This window comes from Ostrea edulis, chromosome 7 (assembly GCF_947568905.1).
Source record: "Ostrea edulis chromosome 7, xbOstEdul1.1, whole genome shotgun sequence".
NCBI classification, from domain to species: Eukaryota; Metazoa; Mollusca; class Bivalvia; order Ostreida; family Ostreidae; genus Ostrea; species Ostrea edulis.
In genome coordinates this window covers 695,071-709,029 of record NC_079170.1, presented here as the reverse complement: position 1 = coordinate 709,029, position 13,959 = coordinate 695,071, and the positions used below count along the sequence as shown (strand labels likewise).

The following is a 13,959-nucleotide window of genomic DNA, read 5'->3' as shown; positions in this document are numbered from 1 at the left end:
TTTTTAGTTTATTGTTTGTGAAAGAAATTTGTTTTGTGAAAACATGATCATGACTGTTAAAAACTCACCAATCAAACAAAAATGGAATATATTGTATGTAAATGTAACAGGCATCACGTTTTGGGCACTTGATTAACAAGAGATGTTTGTAAACCACATATGCCCCCCATGGTGCAAAACTGAAAAGGGTTATACACACACACATCATTTGATTGAGAGTAGTATTATCAATTCAAAATATTGAGCAGACAATATCTTTCTATGTCAAGAGTGGATTGACCATGTGACCTAAAAATCAATAGGGGTCATCAACTCCTGAAGATGTACCAGTGTACCAAGTTTGATGTCTGTCAAGCAAAGGGTTCTCAAGATATTGAACGGACAGTACATTCCTATGTCCAATTTGACCCTTGACTTTTGACCATGTGACCTTAAAATAATTAGTAGTCATCTTCTCCTGAAGATGTACCAGTGTACCAAGTTTGATGTCTGTCAAGCAAAGGGTTCTCAAGATATTGAGCGGACAGTATATTCCTATGTACAGTTTAACCCTTCACCTTTGACCACGCGACCTCAAAATCAATAGGTGTCATCTTCTCCTGAAGATGTACCAGTGTACCAAGTTTAATGTCTGTCAAGCAAAGGGTTCTCAAGATATGGAGCACACAGTATATTACAATGTCCAGTTTGACCCTTGACCTTTGACCATGTGATCTGAAAATCAATAGGGGTTGTCTTCTCCTGAAGACGTACCAGTGTACCACGTTTGATGTCTGTCAAGCAAAGGGTTCTCAAGATATTGAACGGACAGTATATTCCTATGTCCAGTTTGACCCTTGACCTTTAAACATGTGACCTCAAAATAAATAGGGATAATTTTCTCCTGAAGATGTACAGTGGACCAAGTTTGATATCTGCCAAGCGAAGGGTTCTCAAAATATTGAACGGACAGTATATTCCTGTCTGGTGTGACCCTTGACCTTTGACCATGTGACCTAAGAATCAATAGTGGTCATCTTCTCCTGAAGTCGTATCAGTGTACCAAGTTTGATGTCTGTCAAGAAAAGGGTTCTCAAGATACTGAGCAGACAGTATATTCCCATGTTAAGTTTGACCCTTGACCATGTGACCTCAAAATCAATAGGGGTCATCTTTTCTTGAAGATGTACCAGTGTATCAAGTTTGATGTCTGTCAAGCAAAGGGTTCTCGAGACATTTAACGGACAGTATATTCCTATGTCCAGTTTGACCCTTGACCTTTGACCATGTGACCTCAAAATCAATGGGGGTCATCTTCTTCTGAAAATGTACTGGCGTACCAAGTTTGATGTCTGTCAAGCAAAGGATTCTCTAGACAGTGAATGGTCAGTATATTCCTATGCCCAGTTTGACCCTTGACCATATGACCTCAAAATCAATAGGGGTCATCTACTCCTTAGGATGTACCAGTGTGCCAAGTTTGATGTCTTTCAAGCAAAGGGTTCTCAAGATATTGAGTGGACATTATATTCCTATGTCCAGAGTAGATTGACCCTTGACCTTTGACCTTTTGACCTGAAAAACAATAGGGATCCTCTTCTACTCATAACTAACCCACATATGAAATATCATTATCATCAAGTGAATGGTTCTCAAGATATTGAGCGGACAACACATGGTCTACAGACCGACCGACAGACTGGTGCAAAACAATATGCCCCCTCTTTTTCAAAGGGGGGCATAAAAATGTGAATAATTAAGAAAATATGCTTTCAACTATCTTTTCCTTTTTATTCTCTGAAAAGTTTGGCTTTCTTGAAGTGTTTACAATAAAAATGAAGTAATTCCATGACCATTTAAAATTCCAAATAAAACATCCTAATATCTGAGAAGGATCCTGAGAGAGAAAAATTCACTTACTCAAAGAAATTTCTCATCTTTCCCACCATAACCACACTGAAGTTGGCTGAAAACTGTGCCCTGCAAAGATTTTCAAATACAAATCCTCAATAGTTTTTTTTTTGCATACACAGGTCCTTAATCATGCAAAAAGAAGGGGTAAAATGTTTTCTTTTCTTACAAATACATGTATTCACAACCTTTATTAAGCAGAATTAGTATTCCTTTTCAGGTCAAAGTTGAAAGGTAATGGTCACTTACTTGTCAATCAGAGTAATCTTGCGTTGTTTTTCCAGCGTACCAATCAGAGACTTGACAAAGTACTTATTAGTCATCAGTTTGTCAAACTGGTCCATGGCCTTCTCAACATTCTTGCTGGAGAACTGCAAGAAAAAGATGTCTTCATGAAACACTACACTCCAAGCTTTGCCAATTTCAATTGTGGCAAATTAGACCTTGATAATCAACCTTGACCTTTATTAATCATGACATTAACTAATCATGAAATTTTATCTTGTATAGTTAAAGTGTTATGGGTTAAAGCTCTGACAAGCAAATTCAGACATTTAAAAAGACAGAACAAAAACAATATACCCCCTGGAGGGCATTAAAAGCACCAATTATATAATACAACATGCAGATACATAAAATCAATGCTAACTATGAGCAGTCTCCTTTCCCACTGTATCATGTATGCTTTCTTTTCTATCGTATCATGCAGGCATTCTTTTCTATTGTATCATCAGGCTTTCAAGTGACATTTTGCAAAAAAATAAGGGCCATTTTTAGGGCAAAATTATCAAAATATAAGGGCCTTTTTAAGGGCTTTTCAGACAAAAATAAGGGTTAAATTCACAAATCAATAGAAAAGAAAAAATGTTTTACTCACCATTTGCAAGAGCAACAGTGTGCGAAACTAACTTTAAAGTCCTATAGACTTTTGGTCCATAGTCATTTTATTTCCTATAGACCACAACAAATTCCTATAGACTGAAATTTAACATGCAATATTCATTGTTATTAAAACATAAATAATTGACACAAATTCAGTTTGGCAATTGTTCATAGTTTAATTATATTCTTTTTCAATTTCGTGCATGTCAAGCTTTTCAATTAGAATCTTGTTTTCTTTTTCATTTTGTTCCAGCTCAGTTTCACTGTCTGATTCTTGATCTAAATCACTTCTACTACGTTTTGTTTTCTCATGATTTTCTGTGACTTTAGCCTTGCTTGAACTCGTTGTACTGACTGCTTTCCGTTTGATTCAAGTGTGCACCTTCCACATATTTTTAAAACCATTCAAAAAGGACATTCCGAATTTGCACGAAAATGGCGTACATTGAAGTAAATATCAAATTGACCCCCCCCCCCCCCTTTAAAAATGGAATAATCTGATTCAAATGATTTGTAACTACATTGTGGAACATTTTATTACAGCTACATATAAACTGGTCCAACTTCTCATATATGTTTAATAAGCGGTGGGGAACCAGTTTGTTACTCAGAATTCCTATAGACAAGTCGGTCTATAGCTATTACGATCGTTATAGACTGACTCGATTTTCTATAGACATTGTCTATCGGTCCATGGTTAATTTCGCACACTCAGGAGCAATAATACAACAAAAGGCCCACAGGACTTATCGGTCACCTGAATACTAGTGAAAAAGTATCACTACTTCCATGGGCTATGAAATCTAGAAAAAATTTCCTGTTCTAAATATCTAAGCTAAATTCTAATGTTCAGCAACAGTATAAAAACAAGATGTGTTCTTAAAACTTCACTGCCCTCAAAAGTGCATACACTGATGAAATGCTTTAAAGAATAGGTGTATTAACATTAAAACATCTGCAAGTATGCATATAGATTTTATACAGTATCAGCAAACTTACACATAAATACTATATACTAATTTTGGCCGTACCCTGGGGTAAGAACCCTCACTCTGGAGATCATCAAATTTACAATTTTGGTAAAAGACTACCTGCTCTATCCATTTAGTTTCAATTTAGTATAAATGGCACTAAAGATGTTATTCAAGTGTTTTACACATAAACACTATATAACAAGTCTGGCCCCGCCCTGGGGTCAGAACCCCTATCCAGGGGATCATGAAATTTACAATTTTGGTAGAGGCTTTCCTGCCCTACATCACTATGCATTTAGTTTTTCTTACACATGTGCAGTTCTAGAGAAGAAGAATTTTGGGCAGTTTTTACCCCACCCCTAAGGCCCAAGGGGTGCAGGAATCCTGAAATTTACAATTTATGTTCCCCTTGTTCCAAATATGTTTCATACCAGATTTGAAAAGAATTGGAATGATCTAGTTATCAAGAAGAAGTTAAAAATGTCTATTGTTCACACATTTAATAACTGACCATTTTCGCCCCACCCTGATACCAAAACCCCTACCCCTGGGATCATCAAATTCACAATTATGGTAAAGGACTACCTGGTCTTTTTAAATATCTATTTACTTTCAATTTAGTGTCAATAGTACTAAAGAAGATGTTATTTAAGTGTTTTACACATAAACACTATATAACAAGTTTGGGCCTGCCCTGGGGTCAGAACCCCTACCCTAGGGATCATGAAATTTACAATTTTGGTAGAGGCCTTCCTGCTCTACATCACCATGCATTTAGTTTTTCTTACATGTGTGCAGTTCTACAGAAGAAGATTTTTGAAAATTGGTCAATTTTGGGCAGTTTTTGACCCACCCTTAAGGCCCCAGGGGTGCAGGAATCCAGAAATTTACAATTTATGCCCCCCTTGCTCCAAATATGTTTCATACCAGATTTGAAAAGAATTGGATGATAGTTATCAAGAAGTTAAAAATGTTCAATTGTTAATGCACGACGGAGGAAAACCAATTGCAATAGGTCACCTGAGTTTACTCAGGTGACCTAAAAACTAACTACCCACTAAGAAGATGATACCAGTGGTCATCAACAGCCATATTCGGCATTCAGCACAAACCATGATATAATTCAGGTGGACTACCATGGCTCACAATCAATGCTAAATATAGCTGATAACCATCAAGATATCTTTTGAGATGTACATTTAATTAACATATTCATTTTCTGAAAGTATACTATGACTAAATTTAATAAATTCCAACACTTACTTTTTGTCAAATTTATTTTAACTTTCAAAATTTGAAAATGTAGGAATTTCAACAAAGAAGAGGCCCAAGGGCCTAATTGCCAATTGCAAAACTTTGATCCCCCCTTGTGACCCCATCCTCCCCTGGGGGCCATGATTTTAACAAACTAAAATCTGAAATATGTCAGAAAATTTCACGTAAATATAAGATTTTCTGGCTCAGTGGTTCTTGAGAAGATTTTTAAAGATTTTCCTTATATATTTGTATGTAAAACTTTGATCCCCTATTGTGGCCCCATCCGATCCCCGGGGACCATAATTTTAACAAATCTGAATCTGCACTATATCAGAAAGCTTTCATATAAATCTCAGCTTTTCTGGCTCAGTGGTTCTTGAGAAGAAGATTTTTAAAGATTTTTCCTATATATTTGTATATAAAACTTTGATCCCCCTTGTGGCCCCATCCTACCCCTGGGGGCCATGATTCTAACAAACTTGAATCTGCATTATATCAGGAAGCTTTCATTTAAATCTCAGCTTTTCTGGCTCAGTGGTTCTTGAGAAGAAGATTTTTAAAGATTTTTCCTATATATTTGTATATAAAACTTTGATCCCCCTTGTGGCCCCATCCTACCCCTGGGGGCCATGATTCTAACAAACTTGAATCTGCATTATATCAGGAAGCTTTCATTTAAATCTCAGCTTTTCTGGCTCAGTGGTTCTTGAGAGGAAGATTTTTAAAGATTTTTTCTATATATTTGTATGTAAAACTTTGATCCCCTATTGTGGCCCCATCCGACCCCCGGGGGCCATGATTTTAACAATTTAGAATCTGCACTACCTAATAAAGTTTATCTATAAATTTCATCTTTTCTGGCCTAGTGGTTCTTGAGAAGAAGACTTTTTATTGACCTTACTCAATTTTTACCTTTTCTTGATTATCTCCCCTTGGAATATCATGTATTTTTTTCTATCGTATCATGTGTGCATTCTTTTCTATCGTATCATGTATGCATTCTTTTCTATCGTACCATGTGTGTATCATTTCTATCGTATCATGTGTGTAACATTTCTATCGTATCATGTGTGTATTCATTTCTATCGTATCATGTGTGTATTCATTTCTATCGTATCATGTGTGTATCATTTCTATCTTATCATGTGTGTATCATTTCTATCGTATCATGTGTGCATTCTTTTCTATCGTATCATGTGTGTATCATTTCTATCGTATCATGTGTGTAACATTTCTATCGTATCATGTGTGTATCATTTCTATCGTATCATGTGTGAATTTTTTTCTATCGTATCATGTGTGTATCATTTCTATCGTATCATGTGTGTAACATTTCTATCGTATCATGTGTGTATCATTTCTATCGTATCATGTGTGAATTTTTTTCTATCGTATCATCTGTGTATTCATTTTTACCATATCTGTGTGTATCATTGTGTGTATCATTTCTATCATATCGTGTGTATTCTTTTCTACCGTATCATGTGTGTAACATTTCTATCGCATCGTGTGTATTCATTTCTATCGTATCATGTGTGTAACATTTCTATCGTATCATTTCTATCATGTGTGTAACATTTCTATCGTATCATGTATGTATCCTTTTTTATCATATCATGTATGTATCACTTCTATTGTATCATGTGTGTAACATTTCTATCGCATTGTGTGTATTCATTTCTATCGTGTCATGTATGTATCCTTTTTTATCATATCATGTATGTATCACTTCTATTGTATCATGTGTGTAACATTTCTATCGCATCATGTGTATTCATTTCTATCGTATCATGTGTGTATTCATTTCTATCGTATCATGTGTGTATCATTTCTATCGTATCATGTATGTATCCTTTTTTATCATATCATGTGTGTATCATTTCTATCATATCATATGTGTATTCATTTCTATCGTGTCATGTGTGTATTCTTTTCTATCGTATCATGTGTGTATCATTTCTATCGTATCATGTGTGTATTCTTTTCTATCGTATCATGTGTGTATTCATTTCTATCGTATCATGTGTGTATCATTTCTATCGTATCATGTGTGTATCATTTCTATCGTATCATGTATGTATCCTTTTTTATCATATCATGTGTGTATCATTTCTATCATATCATATGTGTATTCATTTCTATCGTGTCATGTGTGTATTCTTTTCTATCGTATCATGTGTGTATCATTTCTATCGTATCATGTGTGTATCTTTTCTATCGTATCATGTGTGTATCATTTCTATCGTATCATGTGTGTATCATTTCTATCGTATCATGTGTGTATTCTTTTCTATCGTATCATGTGTGTATTCATTTCTATCGTATCATGTGTGTATCATTTCTATCGTATCATGTGTGTATCATTTCTATCGTATCATGTATGTATCCTTTTTTATCATATCATGTGTGTATCATTTCTATCATATCATATGTGTATTCATTTCTATTGTATCATGTGTGTATCTTTTCTATCGTATCATGTGTGTATCATTTCTATCGTGTCATGTGTGCATTCTTTTCTATCGTATCATGTGTGTATCCTTCTCTATCGTATAATGTGTGTATCTTTTCTATCGTATCATGTGTGTATCATTTCTATCGTGTCATGTGTGCATTCTTTTCTATCGTATCATGTGTGTATTCTTTTCTATGTGTTAAATGTTGAATGTTTTTATCGTATCATGTGTGTATTCATTTCTATTGTATCATGTGTGTATTATTTCTATCGTATCGTGTGTGTATTCTTTTCTAAGTTTTAAGTTTTGGATTTTTTTTATCGTATCATGCATGTATCCCACCTATCGTGTAACATTTTAAGAATACCATACAGATCTAATTAGCCACTGGTCCCACTTTTGTGTCTAGATAATCATCCCTCTTACCCCGCTGTGGTGGGTGAGGCTGTTCAGGGTGCCGGCCTCCACTTCCTTCGGGAACAGGATGTACTGGACGTAATTCTGGTAGGGGTGATATGGAATCCCTGTGGATACCAGGTCTCGCTTGATGTCTGTGATGTTTAGCTGCATCTCGGCAAACTCTGTAAATTACAACAAGATGTACTGTGAGCAATGCTCACTAAGAATACTCCCCGCTTACCCCAATCTCCCAAAGGGTGTTGTTAATAGGTATAAATTACCTCTTTCCTGAGTGTAAAAATATGGTATGCATTTGTAGAAGAAAATGGAAGATATAGTCCGAACACAAATCCATGGCATAAACCTATAATTTTGACCTTGAGATCAAAGGTCAAGGTCATAAAGAGGTCATGAATGTACATGACACATCGTCTCATGGTGATACACTCATGTGTCAAATATGGTATGCCTATGTCAAAGAACAAAGAAGTTATGGCCTGGACACGAATCCATTGTAAAAAAAAAAACCTTTAATTTTGACCTTGAGGTCAAGGATCAAGGTCATATAGAGGTCATGAAGGTACATGACACATCGTCTCATGGTGATACACTCATGTGTCAAATATGGTATGCCTATGTCAAAGAAAAAAGAAGTTATGGCCCGGACACGAATCCATTGTAAAAACCTTTACTTTTGACCTTGAGGTCAAGGTCATATGGAGGTCATGAAGGTACATGACACATCGTCTCATGGTGATACACTCATGTGTCAAATATGGTATGCCTATGTTAAAGAACAAAGAAGTTATGGCCCGGACACGAATCCATTATAAAACCTTTAATTTTGACCTTGAGGTCAAGGTCATATGGAGGTCATGAGGGTACATGACACATCGTCTCATGGTGATACATTCATGTGTCAAATATGGTATGCCTATGTCAAAGAACAAAGAAGTTATGGCCCGGACACGAATCCATTGTAAAAAAAACTTTAATTTTGACCTTGAGGTCAAGGGTCAAGGTCATATGGAGGTCATGAAGGTACATGACACACCGTCTCATGGTGATACACTCATGTGTCAAATATGGTATGCCTAAGTCAAAGAACAAAGAAGTTATGGCCCGGACACGAATCATTATAAAACCTTTAATTTTGATCTTGAGGTCAAGGTCATATGGAGGTCATGAAGGTACATGACACATCGTCTCATGGTGATACATTCATGTGTCAAATATGGTATGCCTATGTCAAAGAACAAAGAAGTTATGGCCCGGACACGAATCCATTGTAAAAAAGTCTTTAATTTTGACCTTGAGGTCAAGGGTCAAGGTCATATGGAGGTCATGAAGGTACATGACACATCGTCTCATGGTGATACACTCATGTGTCAAATATGGTATGCCTATGTCAAAGAACAAAGAAGTTATGGCCCGGACACGAATCCATTGTAAAAAACCTTTAATTTTGACCTTGAGGTCAAGGGTCAAGGTCATATAGAGGTCATGAAGGTACTTGACACATCGTCTCATGGTGATCTACCTGTGTGCCAAATATGGTATGCCTAAGTCAAAGAACAAAGAAGTTAATTGGCCCGGACACGTATCTGCACAGACAGACAGACGGACGGACGGACAGACAGACAGAGTGATTCCTATATACCCCCCAGAACTTCGTTCGGGGGGTATAATTAAATGTCTAACATGGAGTTTGGATATTTTGTGGGGCTCAATTTCAGTAAATCTTACGAGTACCATCCATATCCCATAAATATGACACAATTAAAAGAGAAATTCTATATAAAGGTCTAATGTACAGAGATTATCTTCAGTAGAATCATCAATGTTCGTGGATTTTGTGGGTCACTCTTACCCATGAATTTACGTGTCCTCGAACATTTTTTTTTAAACCATGCAATTAGAGTTATCTCTCCTAGTGACAACGTATCGCTTACCCATAAAATGATGTCCTCACAAACCAGCAAAATTTTGCTTACCCACGAACATTTGACCCCATGAATTAAAATGATTTTACAGTATTTAATTACATCCAATAACAAGATGTGTTTGTGAAACACAAATGCCCCCGATAATGGCCAATTCCGAAGATGGCCAAGGTCACAAGGGCAAATATCTTGGTACCAGTAGAAAGATCTTGTCAAAAGAAATGCACACGTACAATATGAAAGCTCTAATACAGGGCCGTAAATTAACCTTCAATTTGGAGGAGGCAGGGAATTAGGCGGGGGTCTGGGGGCCGCCCAGGCCCCCAGACGCTGAGCACATTTTGTGCACATTGAACACGTTTCGTGCAAAATCCTTGATTCTAGGGCCTTCTAAGATGTTACTTGACTAACTCATTCTAAAAGAAAGATTTGGAATGCTTTTTAAGGGAGGTATCATGTTCTTAGTTATTGGAAACAACATAAATTCTATTTCTTATAAGGATATGCAATTAAATAAACACGATTTCAAATACTAGTATATTGAAATTAAGCTGCATGTTTTCAAGATAAAAACAATGACATTAACATTTGTTTTTGTCCAGTAGTCGAATAGATCAAGTCACAAGTCCTCAGACTCAGGTGCAACATCAAATGCTAATTCAATCTTTCGATGACCAGATGCATCCCACCGTTTGAGTACCACACTCTTATCAATATCACCAACGTCGTCACTTCTGTGTATAATGTAACATGGATAGGCCACATAAGCGTGATTCTGTCATTGTTGATCTAATCCAGGTTTTCAGTCTCCTTAAAGCTGAAAAAGAACGCTCGCAGCAACATGATCCAACCGGTATGCATAACAATAACTGCATAATACGTCGAATGTTTGGGTAGTAGTCCGATGTGAAACTAAGAACGGCCTCAACCGAGTATGATTCAGGAATTTGACTGCGTTGCACGAAATTTCGCCATCGATGAAGTTCCTGTTGAAAATCGTCAGGGAACAGAATGTCATTTCTATACTCCTCCATTATTATTTCTACTATAAATCGTCAGGGAACGGAATGTCATTTCTATACTCCTCCGTTATTATTTCTACTATATCGTCATTAAGTTTTTGGAGGAAACGTGGCATTAAATAAAATCCGAAAAGTACAGATTTTACTTCCTCTGGGAATCTGCTGTTTAAATGGCTGATGACATGATCAATGAAAGGAATAAACAGGTTGATCCTGAAGTGTTCCTCGACGGTTTCTGCTGTGGCGTTTGCCCTGTGTCTTTGTCGTCCAGCTGTCCGCGGTTTTGTCACGGTTATCTCATTTTCTGTAGCAATAGCAGACGCCCTTTGAAACAAATCATGAAATTGTTTGTCACAATTTGTACGCATATCGGTCATAGTTGTCACTAAAAGCCTTGCCTGCGTATGAGCCTCAACTAAATCACAATTAACTGACTGCAGTGCAATTGACAGGGGTCGAATGTATCCAAGTACAAACTGTGTAACTACGGCTACCTGTAGTATTTCAAAATTCTGAAGACTTGTGCTGTAAACAGTTGCATCAGAGTGTCCAACTGTCTTGTTTTCGATTTCTTGTAAAATGTCAAGAACTTTAGTATAGTGTTTCAATAGCCATGTTAAAGTGTCTACGCGAGAGGTCCATCTAGTTTCGCTAAGTGTTGGCAAACATCGCTTTTCCTGATCAAAAACACGCTCTTCTTCATCATACAGCATGTCAAATTCTAAATTAGATTCTGCAGGCAGATCTAGCGTTGATTTCATAATGTTCTTTCTTTTACTAGAACCGTTAATGAACCATGTGATTTTCCCAAGAATGGCCATGAAATTTCGTACCACTGGAATATTTTGACAACTATTGACAATAACTAAATTCAAACAATGGGATCTGCAATACACAAAGTATTTGGCGTTTGGCAGTTGTTCGATAATACGTGTTTTCACACCTGAAACCTCACCATACATAGTTGAACAACCATCACAACCTTGTCCCCTGAGGTTGGCTAAATTGAAGCCCCATTTACGAAGATTTTCTAATATGCAATTTGAAATCGTTTTCGCATCAGTACTTTTTAGTTCAATGAATCCGCAAAAGTCTTCCGTCACTTGACTTGTCTTATTGTCTTCATAAATGTAACGAATGCAAATAGAGAGCTGGGCTTGATTTGAACAATCAGTGCATTCGTTCGCCATAACACTAAAAAAGGGAGATTGTTCACATCGCTTTAGAATGTTTTTTCTAATCTCTTGCTCACAACATAAGATGAATTCATTTTGAGCTCGAGGAGTAAGGTATTTACCATAAGGGTTTTCTTTTGAAATATGCCATTTCAATGTTTCGTCAAAGGTAGCTTTCCAATTAATAAAAAAACATAAAATTCCCATCTTCTTCCGAGATTTCCTTGTTCCAGTTACCTCTAAAGGCTATATTTCTTTTACCTAGAGTGATAATAATATAAATTATAGATGTCAGAGCTGCCATGTTTCGTTCTATTTTGTCTGACCTAGCTAAAAATTACTGATGCTTTGAGTGACAGCCGGTTTTTCCATATTAGAAATAGCCAAGAAACTGTCCCGCATTTCTAATGCTTTTAAGTGTCGTTCACTGTGTGCATGTATTTTTAACCGACCCCGTTTTTCACCCATTGCATTTTCCAGTCGCAAAATGGGACTTGAACAAATTCCGGGTTTTGTCTTTCGTCACTTGGGTCCTGAAAGGCAATACAAGCCGCACAATAAGCCCCATCTACAGATGCGGAGTAGCTTAACCATGGAAACGTGTCTTCCCATGATCTGTTGTAACGCCGATCTTGACTATTCTTGGGATATTTGAATGATAGTGGAAGTTTGTTTTCAGGACAAAGAATGTTCCGTCGTTCTTCATCTGATAGTTGCTTACAACATAACAATGCAGGATCGGATCCTATTTTTCCTGTTTCTTCAATGCAAGAACTCTGGGGTGGTGGCGTAGTAGAACAAGTAACAGCAGTACCACTGGTACTAGGAATACTATCAGTTGAACCACTGGTATCGTCTTCTTGTGTTGCAATGTTGACCAAATCAGGGTTATTTGATCTGTTTGGAGCAAAATATACATCTAAGCGCTGCTGCTTCCCATGTTCTGTCTTGTGTCGCTTTGACCTATAAATATTAATTTGAAAATTATTACTCTATTCAATGAGACATGTTTTAGTCTATGCCGTAAAATAATTTCCCTGAGTGAAGAAATGAATTTTAATTTAATAAGTAAAACTGTATATAAATCAAAGTTTGGTAAAATTTACATTTTCTTGAATATGCTGGTTAACATAGCTTATATATAGGCATATAAATGAGTTTGATCTAAATTGAAAAGTTTAATGAATATCAAAGCAGATAATGAAAATTCCAATTAACTTCATGTAATTAACACTTACATATTTATCTTCTTTTCTTTAATCTTTCAAAATCGGGATTTCTCAGTTAAGAAGAACGACAGCATCATCAACATGATCAATGTAATATCAAAATATCTATGTGAACAGTTTCACGTGCATTGTTTTAAGCGAAAACAATTATGTCGATAAATGGATCAATTGTTTGCAGTACCTTTGATGTGACAAGTGAAATGAACGCGCTAAAGCAGACGGCGATCTGAAATAACTTTTTTGTCGGCAATGTCTTTTGAAGTAATCGAACCAATTTGGTTGATCGAAACGGAATTATGTGCACGTCTTTAAGTTAATATCTTTGATTTGCTTTCATTTTAATTTATTCTGTCGATTTCTTTTGTTTCGTATTTTGTTTTTTTTAATTCTAATGAACTTTAAATTTTAATTTTTTTTGGCTCAAAAGTTGGAGGAGGCAGCTGCCTCCTCCGCCTCCATGTAATTTACGGCCCTGCTCTAATATTTACCATTTACAAGTTATGACCAATGTAAAAAAAATATTAAAGTAGGTCAAATGTCAAGGTCAAACGGTTCAATACCAACGGAAAGATCTTGTAACAAGGAATACTCATGTGAAATATCAAAGCTCTATCTCTTACTGTTCAAAAGTTATTAGCAAGGTTAAAGTTTTCAAAAAGTAGGTCAAATTCCAAGGTCAAGGGTAAAAAATGTTGGTACCCACGGAAAGGTCTTATCACAAGGAATACTCAT

At 36.3% G+C, this 13,959-nt stretch overlaps 1 protein-coding gene across 3 annotated transcripts in view; it reads right to left on the bottom strand.

Annotated features, from left to right (window-relative positions):
- LOC125655395 (plexin-A4-like) overlaps positions 1–13,959 on the bottom strand; it is a 197,262-nt gene that overhangs the window by 54,693 nt on the left and 128,610 nt on the right. For all 3 annotated transcript variants that reach the window (XM_056142959.1, XM_048885664.2, XM_048885665.2), the window contains exons 23-25: positions 7,886–8,040; positions 2,140–2,261; positions 1,900–1,959 (exon numbers count right to left, since the gene is read on the bottom strand). In XM_056142959.1, coding sequence (XP_055998934.1) covers positions 1,900–1,959; positions 2,140–2,261; positions 7,886–8,040 — 337 coding nt within the window. The remainder of the gene's footprint in view (positions 1–1,899; positions 1,960–2,139; positions 2,262–7,885; positions 8,041–13,959) is intronic.